Source organism: Martes martes (genome assembly GCF_963455335.1).
Source record: "Martes martes genome assembly, chromosome: 6".
NCBI lineage: Eukaryota > Metazoa > Chordata > Mammalia > Carnivora > Mustelidae > Martes > Martes martes.
Window position 1 is genome coordinate 88,302,308 of NC_137893.1, and position 17,036 is coordinate 88,319,343.

The window sequence follows — 17,036 nt, forward strand, 5'->3', positions numbered from 1 at the left end:
AGAGAGAGAACAATCACGAGCAGGGAGAAGGGTATAAGGAGAGGGAGAAGCAGGCTCTCACTGAGCAGGGAACCCCATGCAGGACTTGATCTCAGGACCCCAGGATTGTGGCCTGAGCCGAAGACAGATGCCTAACTGACTGAGCCACCCTGGTGCCCCTGCTTTCCTCATCTGTAGTATGGGAATAATGGTGCCCCTCATAGTGTTGTCAGGAAGATTCAGTAAGATTGTGGGTGTGCAATGCCAGCACAGGGCCTGGTGACTACAGGCGCTCCCCAAGTGTTTGTTCGTTTCTCTGGGGGTGTTTCGTCGGTGAAAGGAGGAAGAGAGGGAATTGGTGTGATCTTGAACACCAGAAGGCCGTCAGGCTGCAGGGTCTGAATGTCAGGATTCTTTTTGCCGTTTCCCCACCCATTTCACCCAGACTGCAGTCCCACATTGGCAGGGGCTGGTTGGGGGCAGCCTGCGGAAGGCCTGGGTTCAACAATGGGCACTCCGTCTCCACCAGTTCCGCCCTGGTGGCCTAGACAGCCTTGGAGGCCGAGTCCCCTGGGGCAGGGTCACGCTCTGTGCCCTGCGATGCTGCAGCAGGGCCCCCCTTCCAGCTCATAACAACACCTCAACCTGTTCCCCCAGTAAAAGGAACAGCCAAATAACAGGCTGTCCTCGAAACAGCCAAAGCCCAATCCTGTAATTAAATCTTGGCTCCGCAATGACTTAGGAACCTCCGAGAGCCGACTTTCTGGCCACTTCTGGACTGTGGTGTGAGATTGGGGCACAGAAGCTGTGGTCTTCTCAGAGAGCCAGCCAGGACTCTGTCTGGCTTTCGCTCCATGCAACAAAGCCAAGCACTCCTGGCTGGGAGAACGCACTCCGTGTGGGGCAAGTGCAGGGTGAGCTGTACTGAGGTCCCCTGCACCGCCATCCGGGTGTCTGCAGGGGCAAAGATCAGCGCTCCCAACTCCCCCATGCACTGAGCTACAGATCCTCTGGTCCAGCCTCCTGCTTCGGGCTGGAGACACCCCATACCAGGCCAGCTCTTGAAGCTGTTTCCTTCCGTCTGCAGGGGTGGGTAGGCTCCAGAGCCTTGACCTCAGCATTCCTCTGGGCTGGACAAGTGCCAAGAGATGAGGTCAGGCTTAGATGAAGGCCAGCGGGGGTGGACACCCACCTCCTGAGAGGAGGCTCAGGGAATGTCGTTACCAGTTCCCCGAGAGTGTGGAGATCCAAGTCCAGCCCTGGGTGGTTGGAGGGGGTGTGGTATGTTGCGGGGTGCTGGGGAGACACTCATTTTCCTTGGTAACCATGGGCTCTGTCGAGAGGACTGTGCCATGGTGGGAAGGATCCATGCTGCGGAATAGGTTTGAATCCTGACTCGGCTGTTTGGCCAGAGTGTGGCCACAGCCAGCTCCCATCTCTCTGAGTGTCAGTTTGCTCAAATGGAAAAGGGGCTATTAATGTCAGGTTATTATGAGGTTCAACAAGATAGTGGGTTTAGGTATCTGGGAGGCTGATTTACGGTAGGTCCTTAGCACCTGCGCGTTCCTGCCCCCGTTCCCTACCCTGACTCTGGGCACAGAGGGGCTACCCAGAGAGCAGCAAAGACCGACCAGAGGCCCTGCCGGGCTGGAAGAGGGCAGTGACAATTCAACCAAAGAACCTCAAGAAGGAAAATTCCACTGGAGCCCAGGAGACAAGGTGCGGCAGGTGTCTACAAGATCACCTTGAAGGGCAGGCGAAAACATCCCATTGTAAAACACACCCCAAGATCTGAAATAACATGTGTGTGCACATGTTTAAAAAAAAGGTTGAAAAAAAATAAAAATTAAAAAAAAGGTTGCTAAGTACAAAAAGCAAATAACAAAAATTCCATGTAGATTGTGACCATAGATATAGAGAGTGAATTTGTAAATGGCAAGGATTGGAAGGGAGCAGAACCATGGAGAAGGTTCAGCTGGAATGCCAGGACTACATGTGGGGGTTTTTGTTTTGTTTTGTTTTGTTTTGACTTTTTAGTACTGTGCTCTGCTGGTAGGTCATTTGTTTTAACGGAAAAGTCCTTAGATAATGAAGAACATAATTAAATATGGAAAGCATTTTCCTTTAAAGAGTCCTTTAGCAGAGAACCAGGAGATACCCATTCTAGAACCACTTCTGCCACTAACCTCCTGTGAGACCATGCAGCTAGCCTGAGCCTCAGTCTCTCCGTCTATACAATGGGAGGGTGGGATCCAGCACTCAGGTGTGGTTTCACATCCGGTTAAAACGCTCGTTGGCTAACAGAGTTGGGACAGGAGAACAAATAAGGCTGTCTGGCACCTTCCATGTGAAGAGAGTACTCTGGCTCCGAGGAAAGAGTGAGAAATAGGATGTAGCAGGCATTTCCCAGGCATACCAGGACCTACGCCCGGGCTGCGGGAGCTTCAGACATTCCAGATCAGTCCATACCTCCAGGAATCAGCCACACATTTTTTGCAGGCTCTGCAGACCAACCCTGGAGGTGGGACTTTGAACTCTGGGTGCATTTCTCTGGGAGCCCACCTGGGTCCGGCTTACCTCCAGCTCTCCCTAAGGTTTGGAGGGAACAGCCACTGAGCCTCTCTTCTGTGTCAGGCATGGGGGCCAACTGGATTGCATTTGTTAACCCATCATCAGTGCCACAGGAGACAGGACAATACACTCATTTTATGGATGGAGAAAAGACCTTAAGTGATGTTTCCTCCTAGTCTATGGCTAATCAATTCTGCTCTTACAACTATGCCCCCAAATAACCCCCTCCCCAGGTCCACAGAGGGCCAAGGATGGGATAGCATTGCGGTGTTGTCTGTTGGGATGGGGAGTGAAGGCCCCTGGGGGTCCTGGGGTGGGGAGCAGAGACATAAAATGTGGTGGATGCCCTGAGTGGGCTACTTCTCCATGGGAACCAGATGCTGGATCTCAAAAACACTAGGGAGCCGTCCAAGTAAACAGAATGAGATCAAAAACACACCATGCCACTTAGGTAAATGAAAATGACCTGCACGCAAAACAATAGTACATATATTTTGTAAGAATCTATGAACGAGAATTTGCTCATTAAGTGCATTAGAACAGTTGCCTCTGGCTGGGGCGGGTGGGGAACGTGGTTGGAGACTGGAGATGAAGGGGGAAGATTAATGCGAGAGAGGAGGCCTCCGAAGACCAGGGAAGATGAGGCCCCATGAATAAGGTGTATGAATAACTCAGCCCTCCATACTTAAAGTCCAACAAAGGGAAAACAAGGAAGGATCAGAGGGGTTAAGTAATTTGCCCAAATCACACAGCAGGCAAGGAAGGGTGGAAGGAACAGCCAAACAACCAGGCCCACGTAGAGCAAGGTGCTGGGAGGACACTTCGGCGGTGGGGACGCAGGGGTGGGGGGGTGGGGGTGGCAAGGTGTGTGGGTGCTGGGTGAGTTTCTTGTGCGCTAGGTAACCGTGGCCTTCACCAGCTCCAGCTCTCCCCATCCTTCTCAAGTGCCCACCGAGGAGGATACAGGTCAGTCCTTACCCTCCAGCAACTTTGACGATGAATAAAACGAGACGACGCTTGGAGTGTGGCAGAGAAGTCAGAGAAAGGTGGTCTTCAGGAGGCAAGAGTGAATCGGTGTGGTCTGGGGTTTAAAAATAATAACAGGATAACTGTTGGTACCTACCACACAGCGGGCAGGGCTCTAAGCTCATGGTGCGGGGGGAGGGGCACAACAAGCTTCCAGGTGGATTCCATTATTAGCCTCACTTTGCAGATTAGGGATTGAGGCAGAGACAGGTTAAGTGATTTAGGCAAGTCACGTAGCTGAGAAATAGCAGTGCTGGGATTTGAACCCAGGTAGAGTGGGTCCAGGGGCCTCAATTTTGTTTTGTTTTGTTTTGTTTTTAAATTAAATTTTTTATTTATTTTCACTCAATTTTGTTTTTAAGATTTACTTATTTGAGGGGCGCCTGGGTGGCTCAGTGGGTTAAGCCTCTGCCTTTGGCTCAGGACATGATCTCAGGGTCCTGGGATGGAGTCCCGCATCGGGATCTCTGCTCAGCAGGGAGCCTGCTTCCCCCTCTTTCTCTGCCTGCTGCTCTGCCTACTTGTGATCTCTCTCTCTCTCTCAAATAAATAAATAAAAATATATGTAAAAAAAAAAAGATTTATTTATTTGAGAGAGGAGGGGCAGAGGGAGAAGGAGAGAAGCAGACTCCGCCCTGAGCACGGAGCCCGATCCGGGGCTTGATCTCATCACCCTGAGATCATGACCTGAGCGGAAACCAAGAGTTGGATGCTTAACTGACTGTGCCATCCAGGTGCCCCATGATCTCCACCATTCTGTGACTGACGAATGAAATAAGACAGATGTGGCTTGACGGGCCAGGCCTTCCTACAGGAGGTCTCTCCCCCGCTCTGCCCCACCTGAAGGTTCCCTCCAAGAGGGTGGCACAGCCTGGGCCGGAGACACTCCTGGGGCAGGGTCCAGGCCGATGGTCAGTTGTGGGAGGGCGGTCCCTATTTGAAGTCTTCAGGGTGCGATTCAATCCCCCTTCCTTCAAATGTCCATGATGGAGAGACCAGACATCCTCATTGTGCACATATAGAAACTGAGGCCCAGAGAGGCCATGGGACTCATTTCAGGTCACCAGGCACCCAGTCCAGTGCCTCCCCATTGGGCTGAGACAAGATGTAGGGTGTGTTACGCTGTGGTGCCCTGCTCCCTTGAGAGAACCCCTGCCTGCCTCCTGGGCTCCTTCCTGACAGCTCCTTCAGGCCCTGGGCCAGGAGCCAGGCCAATTTCCCCATCATCAAGAATACCATGTTCCCACCCTCCCTCCCTATCTCAAGCAAGCTACGATTGCCCCCAGAGCCTTGGAAAACCCTGATCAGAGGCTCTGTGAGGGTAAGCCTCTCCTCCCCGCCCACCCTCTCAGAAATTAGGGGTCATTACCATCAGGGTGTGAGATCTGAGCAGGACACATGCCATCAACACCGCAGCTCCCGATCTGCCACAGGGCCCCAAAGTCCACCCCGTAACCGACGGTCAGTGCTGACACAGTACCAGGAAGGAAACGAGTGCTGGGCCCAGCCCAAGCCAGCGTGGCAGAAAGCAGGAAGTCACTGGCTTATACAATCTCCCTCTCCTCTGGCCCCAGGGAGAAGCCCAGTTTCCTTCCTATGTGTGGGATTTCTGACACATTCCTGGAAGGTGCCTACCGAGTCTGGCGTTGGGAGGGCCTGGTTTTCGAAGACGGCGACAGGATGGCCCATTCAGCCGCCTACCCATCAATCCAGTTACCTGCCTACCCACAATAATAGCTCATAGTTACTGAGTGCTTACTCTGTGCCAGGCACCGTCCTGAGTGCTCTGCCCAGCCCTAACAGGCAGAGACCTGTAGTCTTCCCACTTTCCAGGTGAACAAACGGACAGCTAGTAAAATGTTAGAGCCAGTTTCAAGCTCAAGGAGTCTGACTCTTGGGTCTGCTATCCCATCCCCTGCAGCACAACCGTCCCCCCATCTAGCCATTTACTGACCACCTGTCTATCCATTCACCCACAGCCACCCCGCCCAGCCACCTCTCTATGGAACAGCATATGCAAAGGCTTGAAGTGGGAAACACAGGGCATGTTTAGAAATTAGCTTCTGCATAGAGTGAGGGGAAACATAGCTCAAATCATGGGCATCTGCCCAGCAGTCGTCTATCCATCTCCTGCCCATCCACTCTCCCATTCCTCTGTCTGTCCATGCCTCCATCCACCCCTTCCTCCCTCCCACCAGCCATCATCTCGGTAATCTGGAAAGCAGAGAGATGGGGAGACAGAAAGGGAAGGGAGAGTTGGCTGGGGACATTTCCTCCCTGCCAGTAATTTCTTATGACCTGTTGGGGGTCTGGGGGGAAACATAAGGATTTCTGGAAGTACTTGAATAACCAGGAGAATTTTTTCCCCTCTCTACTCACCCCACTACCCACAGGTCACAGGTCCTGAGAGATTTGTGGGAAGAGGGCACTGCAGAATGGATCAGTGTCAAGGTGAAAAGACACTTCCAGGCCTTGAGACACCGGCCCCCAGCCCTGCCCCTGTGTCTCCTTGGGAAGACAGAAGGAATTGTGCTGTCAAAGAGGCATCACAATGTCCCTGCCTATGCAATAGCCACCACCCCCCACCCCTCATTCCCAGTATTTCCCAAGAGTCCCTGGGAGACTCTGGAGCCCCCAACCACCAGAAATCCATTTCACCAACAAGAAAGGCCCCAGTCAACGATGTACCAGGTGGGATGACAAAACAGGGCTGCATCAAGGCAGCCCAAGGGCATTAAGTCTGATTGACTGGAAAGCGTATGAAGGCCCCAGCCTGGCCCACCCGCGTGGCTGGGAGATGGGGGCCACCTACGTAACAGATAGCAATGATAGCTGAAGTTTACTGAGTGCTCATGAGGTCTAGGCACTTTATGGCAAATGTCCCATGATATCCTCACGGTAACCCTATGAGGTAGATACTTCCGTTGTTCCCACTTTATAGGTGGGAAGACTGAGGTATGGAATATTAAAAATTCCTGAAAGATCGGCCGCCTAGCGTTAGTGGTGGAGCGGGAATTCCCACCCCAAGCTGCCATGCTAGACAGCCTCACGAGGAAGCTAAGGCCCAGGCTGGGCCTTCTCATCCTCTCCCTTCCCAGCCCCTCTGCCCCACCACAGACCAACACGTTCCAGCAAAGAGGAGCGTGTTCGAAACCTACGGGTACCCGCGGGAAGGGGCTGCCCATAATTACTATTTGCATTATATTCCCACGGTTCCCACTCCCACTGCTCCCCCATGGCATGCTGGTGAAGGAGAGAGCCTTATTATCCTCATTTTGCCAAGATGGCAACGGAAGCTCCAGGAGCTTCTGAGACTCGCCCAAGTTTGCCTGACCTGTAGGGGCAGAGTGAGGGCCTGAGCTCAGACCTCCACACTCCAGAGCCCAGGCACATTCCACAGCACCAGGTGTCCTGGGAGGCCTGACCACCTGCCTCACCCAGTGCCATTTGCATTTCAAGAGGGCACCAGGATTTCCTCCGCCAAGAGTGAGCTGCTCATGGTAGAAGGTCAGGGTCAGTGGGCCTAAAGTATTAGAGAGGGCAGTGTCTTCCCAGACCTGCACAAATACCCCACATGAGGTCTTTGGGCCCTACTCAGAAAGCCCCACATTTTTGTTTTTTAAGATTTTATTTATTTATTTGTCAGAGAGAGAGCACAAGCATGGGGAGCTGCAGGCAGAGGGAGAAGCAGGTTTCCCGCTGAGCAGGGAGCCTGATGCAGAACCTGATCCCACATGACCTGAGCCGGAGGCAGACGCTTAATGGCCTGAGCCACCCAGGCGTCCCAAGGAAGCCCCACTCTTGATTCACCCTCTTCCCTACTGTAAATCCTGGTAAAAGGGACAGACACACAGATATGGATGTCTACAAAGCCTTGGTAGCTCTGGCTGGGGAAGGGGGGTGGGAGGTGGGGCTCATGGAGGGAGAGGTCTATTCAGGGTCCTTCTTTAGTCTCTAGCTGGAAATGGCAAATAAAAATAGGGTAGTGAGGGGTGCCTGGGTGGCTCAGCGGTTTAAGCCTCTGCCTTGGGCTTGGGTCATGATCTCGGGGTCCTGGGATCGAGCCCCAAATGGGGCTCTCTGCTTGGCAGGGAGCCTGCTTCCCCCTCTCTCTCTGCCTGCCTCTCTGACTACTTGTGATCTCTCTCTCTGTCAAATAAATAAATAAATAAATAAAAATCTTTTTAAAAAAGGGTAGTGAGAGGGAAGGGACTGGTGAGACCCTCTACTTGACTTCTAGACTTCCTTGCCCCCTGGCATGGGAGGCTTAAGTGCGGGCTGAAGGAAGCAGGTGGGTAGTTAGGGGTCTTCCTCAAAGCTCTAAGGCAGGTTCTCAGCCTTGGCACTGCTGACACTGTGTGCAGAGGATTCTGTGTTGGGGGGCTGTCCTGGCTCTGTAGGATATTTACCGGCATCCCTGGCCTCTCCCCATTGGATGCTGGGATCATCCCCACCGTGACAAGCAAAAATGTCTCCGGACATTGCCAAGTGGTTTCCTGGAGAGAAAAACAGCTCTGGTTGTGAACCACTCCTCTGAAGTCACACACACAGGTATCCTCCCCCCCGCCCCCCATCCCCACCCAGTGCACTTGACAGGAGAACCCGAGAGGGGAGGAGATGGTTAAATGAAACCAGATGGTAACCTGGAAAGTATGCATTCAGGCCCCACCCTCCCCCAGAGCGGGCCAGTGCTGGGCCCTAGGCTGGTGATGGGGTGTTCTCAGCCCTCTGAGGTTAGTCACCTGGAGCCTGGCTGGGCCCTTGGAGGGGGCAGGGCAAGGCTGGGCTGCCTGGGCTTCCTCTCCCTCCTCCCCCCTCCTTTTCTCCCTCCTTCTCCCCCTGACCCTCCTCTTCTCTTCCTCCTCCCTTTCCTCTTCTTCCTTGCTGGGACTGTCGCTCTGCCCCAGTTTCTGTGAGGGCCTCATCCCTGGATGTGCTGAAGGCTCTGGGTGCCCCCACTCCAGGGCCCCAAAGGTTGCTGTAGCAGCCACTGGGGCATAGCTGACAGGTGGACCCAGGGTAGGAGGGCCCCCGAGGCAGGGCCTGGGCAGGGCCAGAAGCAGGGCCGGGGTGGGGTGGGGGCGTTCCAGCCCTGGTTCCCGCACTAAGTAGTCTCAGCTGTGGGACTTCTGCAGGTCCCCATTAGCAAAACTGTTGCCCTTTCCTCCGTGGGTCTCTGGTCAGACCCCCCAGCCATTCTGAAAGCACATGCCCCTGTCACTCCTGACACAAGCCTCCCAGGCCCAAGGAGCAGGGACCAGATGGCCAAGACTGAAGGCTGGTGGGCTCTGCAGGTCCTCATCTCCACGGCCATGGGCAGAGCCCTTCAAGGGCTGTCAGTCCCCCTGTCAAGGGGACCGGAACCCCACATCCTCAGAAGCATACTTCCTACGCTGAACTTCCTGCGTGTCCAGCACTGCCCCACAACAAAGAATTCTCAGTGCCCAGGGTCCGTGGTGCTGAGGGCAGGAAGCCCCGCACTACAGGGCTTCATGAGTGTGTTTCCATTTGTGTTATTTGCACACTTGGAGTCTGGCCTATAAAAGGAGTCATTTTGAATGAGTGACTGCGTGAGGCAAATAAGGCTACATCCTCAGCTGTGCTAAGCGAGGGTAATGCCAAAAGCTGGCATTCACAGCCCTGCCGCCTTCCTGCCCACTGGGGAGGTCTGGCTGCCCTTGCCCTCAACGGCTCCCCTGCTGCCCTTGACGGAACGTGGGTAGACCCCCACATCCCTCCCCGTGCAGCAGACATAGTAGGCATGGTGGGGCATAGCGTGTGGACCGCAGGGTCAGGCGGGCCTGGGTTCAGTCACTGGCCCCCTGCTCCTAGATGGACAATGACGCTCCTTCCTACAGTTTGCTCAACTATAAATAGGACTCAGTAACAATATCTTCCTTAAAGGGTAATGGGAGGATTAGAAGAGATAATCCACATAAAGGGTTCGATGCTGTGCTCGCAGCAGGTGGGGAAGAGTGATTGTTGATTACTGGCGTCAGAGCCCGTTTCCGGTGTTGCCCCTCTGCTTGTAACATGCTCCCCCCACCCCCGCTGCTGAGTCCAGAAAAGTGTGGGAAGGCTGCTGAATACTTGGTCACTCCTCTCTCCAGCTCAGCCGTGTGCCAGCCCTGGGATAAGCCCCAGCGACACAAAGGCGACTAGGATGTGGTCCTGAACATAGCGAGCGGTTCACGAGCCATTGGAACACTGGCAGGAGCCTGGAAGGACTGGGATATGGGGTTGAGATGAGGCCAGCACAGCAGCCAGGGCAGCGAGAGGTCCCAAAGCATTCAGGGACCTTGCAGACAGACTCAGAATTAGCTCCTCCTTAAAACGTGCACTGGCCTCCTCCCTGTCCCAGCCAAGCAAATGACCACACCCCAAGAGGAGGACCTGAAGGCACAGAGGAGGATGAGATCAGGGGCAGGAGCTGCAGGGCCAGAGGCTTCCTGGAGGAGGTGTGTCAAGAGAGCTGCTGGCCTGGAAGGAGAGGAAGGATTTTGAAAGGCAAAGCTGACAACACACACATTCCTGGGTAGGGACTTTTAGCACCAAAGCCTGCTTGGGAGGAAAGCCCTGGGCAGATGTGAGTTGGACAATTTGTAAATTAAATGCAAAAGAGCGTACATCATCTCTCCAGTACAGGGATTTCCTCTGGAAGATGTCAGTGCTCTGTAGCTGGGGGTTCCCTCCCAGGGCCCCGGGGGCTGGAGGGCTGTAGGCTGGGCAGAATGGAAGTGGGTTCCCCTCGCCGCTGTGTCCTGGAGGAGCGGGACAGAGCCAGCCTGACACATAGGCATCTCGTCCTCTGGGTTGTGCTGTCATGTCTGTGAAGGTCCCCAATACATCGGACATCCAGTACCCGGGAGAGAGTGTGGGGTCAGAGGTGAACCGAACACTTGGGTCATGGGGCAGTCACGAGAGTGGCAACGGAGGAGTAGATAAATGGCACTAGATGTGATGGGCATGGCCCTGGGGGCCTCCTGGAGTAGTAGACCTCCATGCCCCGTCCACCAAGAGTGGTGATTATGGAGAGCCACATTGACACCTCGTAACAATGAGAGGCGTTCTAAAATAGAACGGGTGGACTGGTTGGAATGGGGACTGCCCCTCGCTAGAACCCAGTTCAATTGGACCAACATTTATTGAGTGCTCACTAAATGCCTTGTTCTGGAGTGAAACAAGGAAGAGGATCTGGGAGGCTGTTATGTCAAGGGTAAGGGTGAGGGAGCACTGCCCTTAAGGAGCTCACAGCTGGAAGGGAAAGAGAATCTCCCTGACGGATGGGGGGCTGGGGGCATGCTGGGCTGGGGGAAATGCCCGAGCAAATGTCCAGAGCCTTCAAAGGACCAGATGCCACCAGGGGTGATGGGCAGGAGGTCTGGCAAGAGCACAGGTGATGGGAACCCCGTCCTTAATGTCCTTGCCTTCAGGGCTGGGGGCCTTGGACTTCTGTTCTAGGCAGTACAGAGCAAAAGATGCTTTGAGGAGGAGAGCTACACAAGTTGGCCATTGATATAGAAAGATTCATTTGGTGTGAGTGTGAAGCCCAGGCTGAGAGGCCCGAGATGGGCCGTGGGGAGGGCTTAGTGGGAAGCCAGAGTAACCCTGCAGGAGGATGGAATCCTGGCGGGCTTCCGTGGGGGAGAGGGGTGAGGGGTCATCTTGGCTTCTGGCCTCTGAGCTGGGAGAGGCCTCTGAGAAGCAGGCTGGGGTCTGCACAAGCCGGGGGCAGGTCAGGGGGCCCGGAAGGCCACCCCCTTACCTGGAGCTGTCTGGCTCCATGGCCAGCAGAGCTGTCTCTGGGCTGGCTCTAGAAGCTTCTGACTGGTGGCACCTTGCCTCTCATCCCACCCTTGGCCATAGCAGTGGAAGCCCCAGTGTCTGATGCCTCAGGTCTCCCCTTCTCTCCTCCCTCCCCCCCAGGACTCAAAGAAACCCTCTGTACCCAGCCAGGAGCCAAAGACACCATCGGGCAAAAAGGTGAAGTCTCCACGCCCTCCCCTCTCCCGGTCATGGAAGCAGGACCGCGAGCAGACGCTGGCGGCGGCTTACGTGCCAGTGGTGGTAGATCCGAGGGGACAGAACCTGGACAAGCTCCGGTTCAACTTCTACACCTCCCAGTACTCCAACTCCCTGAACCCCTTCTACACCTTGCAGAAGCCTACCTGTGGCTACCTGTACCGAAGGGACACCGACCACACCCGCAAGCCCTTTGACGTGCCTCCTGCCAACCTGGCCTTGTGGCGCTCCTAGGCCCCCGCCAGGCAGCAGCCCCTGTCTGCGCCTTTCCCTGGGCAATCCTGGGTCCCAGGCAGGGGGGACGGGCTGCCTGTTCCAGGAGGAGTGGACTGAGCCTGGGCTAGGACAGCTGCGCCATGCCGAGTGTCAAGGATGACAAAGGGAGGTCCCTGTTCTTGGCAGCAATTAAAGTTGGTCCTTTCTTTCCCCGGCATCTGAATGAGTGGCTGCGGGTGGGTAAACTGAGGATATAGGGTTGTTGTACAACAGGTCAAGTCCAGAGGTGCCTGAAGACTTGGAAGGACTTGATTCTCAGCCCCCTCTCCTCAAGAGTGGCCTCCACACCCCTCCAGAGCCTGAGTCCTGGTCAAAGCTGGGGCTGGCCACACCCTCCCCATAGTCGAAGCTGGGCAACCCCTACAGAGTCAACAAAGAGAAAAGTCAACTGACTGTGAGCTCGGATTGGAGAAGCCACCGGAAAATGGGGAAGCCATGCAGGGCAAAACCAAGTCTCTGGGGAGGTCTCCTCTGCAGCCTGAGTCTTAGACCAAACCAGCCCTTCTGCAGTTCGTTGCTGGGCGGATGGATTTCCCATCTTGTTTCCCCTCTGGTCCGGAAGAGCTGACCCTGAGGTTAGTCAGGCTCACAGGCCATGTTTCCTGAGGAAGAGCGATGAAGGCAGAGGGCACTTGACCCCGTGCAGTCCTCAGGGCGGCCCTGGCCGCTCCGGGACCCAGCGGTGTTCTGGAATCAGCTCAGATGGGCCTGAGGGGGTGGACTGCGGGCCTCTCCTCCCGGGTCCACAGCTGGTGACTTCGTGTTGGTGACTGCAACCAGCAAACACCTGCAAATTGGGGTTTCTCCTTTCCAGAGAGCTGGTTGTAAAGTGTCGGCCAGCACGTCACTGGGTGAGCCCAGCAGACTTCCTCCTAGGGGTCACCGCTCATTCTGGGGGGTGGGGGGCTGGTGTACCCAGCGGAGCATCCTTCTGCAGCAGAAGAGTGTGGGGCTGGTGTGGGATGGAGGGACAGGATTCTGGAGACCCAGACACGCTGCCAAGGCATTGGCCAGGCCTCCCTGGATGCCTTTCTCTGAAAAGAAGAGGGTAGGAAGGGAAGAAGGAGCCCCCCTAAAGGTACCTCACAGGACCGAGTCCAGGGTTTTCTGTTTGTCTGCAGTAGGCTCTCTCTCAAAAGCCAGAGGCTTTCCTCCAGTGCCTGGCGATCCTTGGCTGGAAGCGGGCCCTTTGGCCTCTGGACCAGGTCGTTCCTGCCCGATTGTCAGTGTCGGAGTTGAGAAGGAGCTGGGGATCTCTTCGTGTGCGGATTCTCCCTTAACTTCCAGTTTCTAGAGCGACCTTTCACTCTTCTCCAGCTGCTCAGTCCAGAGCCCCAGAATAAGCGACAGCCGGGGGTGGGGGAAGGAGGCCCAGAGATGTCCGTCCTGCTGCCTTGCAGCGCCGTCTGGGGGCCTTTCCACCTGGCCCCCTTTTCCTGCCCCTGCCCTGTCCTACACCCCAGCTTCCAGGGCACTTTCTGCACCCACGCCTGAGCCCGCAGGCTTCTGAGGCAGGCACAGGCACCGCGTCCGGACCATCCGCCTGCCCTGTCAAAGTGTTTAAGTTTCTACTTTCTGCCCTGAGACAGTTACCCCTTGTCCATCTGCCTTCTGTTGTCCAGAATTTTACTAGAACCTCTCACCTGCTGTCTTCTTTCTCTTTGTCTCTGTGGGTTGGTAGGTTTAAAACCATTATTGCTGGGGTGCCTGGGTGGCTCAGTGGATTAAGCCTCTGCCTTCGGCTCAGGTCATGATCTCAGGGTCCTGGGATCGAGCCCCACATCGGGCCCTCTGCTCAGCAGGGAGCCTGCTTCTCCTCTCTGTCTCTGCCTGCCTCTGCCTACTTGTGACCTCTCTCTCTGTCAAATAAATAAATAAAATCTTAAAAAAAAAAGAAGATAAAACCATTATTGCCTTTTTTGTTGGAATGGAGATACATTCAAGTGTTCAGCCTAGGTGTAAAGAAAAGTCAAACATCCACTCCATCATCCAACAGACCCTTGCTGGACACCCGAAGGCTGGGTCCTTAGGCTGCAGAAATGTCTGAGAACCGTCTCTGCACCCCCAAAACCTGAGAACCGGGTGGGCTGAGGTGGGGATGTGGTGGGGGCCCAGCATTTTCCCTTCCCCAACGGACTAATGCCTTTGCCTCTCCCCTGGAGAATGGTCTCCCCCTTGAGGTTCACCTTGGTAGAGCAGCCTTCCAAGGGACTTTCTAAAGAAGCTGACCCAGGTCCCACGTGGGTGTGGGCGGGATCAGTCCAGAAGGCAAAGACCCAGTGCTTAGAGCTCTGATCTTTCTGTGGGGGTGGAGAGTGGCGGCAGGGCAGCCGTGGAGGGGGATGGTTAGGCCTGGGACAGCCGCCCCTCCCATCTCTTCCCAGCCCGGCTTCTGCCTCCGCACACCTGCCCCACGAGCTCCTTCTCCCCGGAATGGCTCAGCCAAGTGGGTCTTCTCACGCGGCTCTTGGCATCCGTCCCAGGAGGGATTTCTGAAGTCACGAAGCAGCCTAGGGAAGCCCCCAGGCCTCTGTCTGACGTGCCCACCACAGCGGGTGTGCACTTGGCCCCTCCATACCTCTCTGTGCGTTCACCTCTTCCTGGAGGCCTTAGTGTGGACCCCAGCCCTCCTGACCTGGCATCCGTGTCTGGGTGAAGAATGGAGAGCGGGACTGAGAGAAGCCACAGAAAGGGGAGAAGCTGGGCTCTGGGCTGGGGAAGCCGGAGGATATCATTCCCACCCGGGGTCCGAGAAAAGTGATGGGGGCCCCACACCCAAATGTCCTGAGACCCCTGTCACTAGAATTGTCCCTGCAGACGGGCCACGGGGAAGCTGCTGGAGTCAGGGCTGGAGGGCTCCTCCACGTCCGCCCTCCCACCCCCACCCCAGGGCCTTCCTCAGAGATTTAAAAGCTTGGGCTAAGAGCATGATAGTGAGGGGAAATTCTGGTGCCACCACTTGGAATTTCTGTGAACCTCAGAATGATTTTTCTGTCCCCAGTTCCTCTTGGGTCACATGGAAATAATCCCACCCCACAGGGCCATTGTAAGCCCTGAACACAGGAGATGCTGGATGGAGGCTCCATCCTGCTCCAGCCTTCTTGAATTCTTCCTTTAATCAAGCACGCGTGCATTCACTCACATCATTTTACTGTGCTCAGGCCCCTGACAATCAGGCGTTACCCTTAGAAAGGTAACTTTCTGAGTTTCTGAGTCGGAGTGTTTAAGGAGGGGAGTGTTTGCAGAGAAGGGGGCATCGCTGAGGGACAGGTGACATGCCCAGAGAGTGGCCACAGAGGGCAGCCCATCTTGCTTCCAAGCCTGAGTGGCAAAGGGAGGTGGCTTTACCACAGGAGCCCAGGGAGAATGTTCTAGGAGCTGTGGTTGAAGATAGAGAAACCAGCCAAACCACCCGTCTCCTACTACCAGCCAGTCTCCTTCCCAGGCTTCCCAGGCATGAACCGCCGGGAGCCAGAGGGCAGGGGAGCCCGAGTGAGTGAGTCTGCAGGGGTCAGCCTCTGGGAGCTCTGAGCACACAGAGAAAGCTGGAGAATGAGTGGGGAGGGGGTCAACAGGACAACCAGCAACACGACCATGTAGAATTCAGGTACTAGGTCCGGAGCAGGAGCAAGAGATGAAGAGCACAGTGGCCTCTGCCCCGAGTTCCTGAGGACAGGCTGACAATACACAGCTGCTTATAATTCAAGAAATAAATGAACATTATATATGTTGTAGAAGTGTGGACACTGTTATAGATGTAAAGGTGACCCCCGTGACTTCCATCTCCTGCTCTTTCTGCCTTGCCACAGTCCTCCTGCTTTGGCGGTGGGGAGACCCGTGACTCGCAGCTCACCCACAGAACGTGCCAAAGGTAATGGGATGGCATCACCTTGGGTAGGTACACGACGTAAGCTTCCTCTGTAGCAGATTGGAGAGAGATTGTCCTTGCTGCTTTATGTAATAAGGAGCCACATTGGGGAGCCCATGGAACAAGGAACTTTGGACAGCTTCTAGAAATCGCAGGCAGCCTCTAGGACCCAAGAGTGGCCTCCAGACAATATCTAGCATGAAGCCGGAGCCCTCAGTCCGAGAGCCAGGAAATGAATTCTCCCAAGCACATGAATGAGGGGGAAGTGGATTCTTCCCCAGTCAAGCCTCCAGACGCAGACACAGCCTAGATGACACCTTGATCCCAGCCCTTTGAGGCATGGGACAGAGGACCCAGGGAAACTATGCCCAGACTCCTGGCCCGCAGCAACCGTGGGATAATGTGTAGAGTTAGCAGCCACTGACTCCGGTAATGTTGAAGCAGCGTAGAAAGCTAACATAACACGTAAGCAAACAGTGGGCTGAGGCAAGAAAAACGAATTCTGCGGAGATTCACAGAGGAGGGTGTGTTTGTGCTCACACAGGAAAGGTGGAGGGACGATGTGAATAGGGAGCGGTGGAAAGATGACTTGTCCCCTCATCCCTGAGCCCTTCACCCCAAACCCCGAAGCTGAGAGGACACCAAGGACAAGGATGCCAGCCTGGGCCCCCGGAGTTCACTGGAGGAGTGTCCCCCGACCAGCCCCGGCCTAGGGCGCCCTTTATTCATCACTTTGGGCAGAGGAGAGGCAAAGCAGTCCTATTCGGTTCCTTTTTCTAAAACAGCTCTCGTCTCTTCTTATGAGTAATATGAGTTTGTTATAAACTACTTAAAAATACGGATAATTTTTATTATTTATTTTTAAAAAATATTTTATTTGACAGAGAGAGGCACAAGGAGAGAGGGAACACAAGCAGGAGGAGTGGGAGAGGGAGAAGCAGGCTCCCCGATGGGCAGGGAGCCCGATACAGGGCTCAATCCCAGGACCCTGGGATCACACATCCCTCAGGCCACTAGGCACACACTCAATGGTCCCCATCCCCATGCCCTGGGAGGGGATGGTATCAAGTGTGGATCAAATGGAGGGTTAAATTCAGGCCTCCGGGGATGAGTCTCTGGGAATGTAAGAGTGTGGTCAGAAGAGGACCAGTGAGTGTGTGTGTGTGTGTGTGTGTGTATACAAGGCTGTGTGCACTTACACAGGAGGCTCCTCCTGGCTGCTCAGGACTCATCTTGGAAACCCACAAACTCTGCATCGCTCCAGTGTTCTCGTATATTAACTATCCATAGTGTG

At 54.9% G+C, this 17,036-nt stretch overlaps 1 protein-coding gene across 1 annotated transcript; it reads left to right on the forward strand.

The window, feature by feature from the left end:
* Positions 1-10,399: 10,399 nt before the first annotated feature.
* Positions 10,400-11,832, forward strand: CIMIP3 (ciliary microtubule inner protein 3; the record flags this gene model as incomplete). The annotated part of the gene is made up of 2 exons (XM_080805912.1): positions 10,400-10,462; positions 11,503-11,832. The coding sequence occupies 2 exons, from the start codon at positions 10,400-10,402 to the stop codon at positions 11,830-11,832; spliced, it is 393 nt and encodes a 130-aa protein (XP_080662038.1).
* Between the last annotated feature and the right edge of the window lie 5,204 nt (positions 11,833-17,036).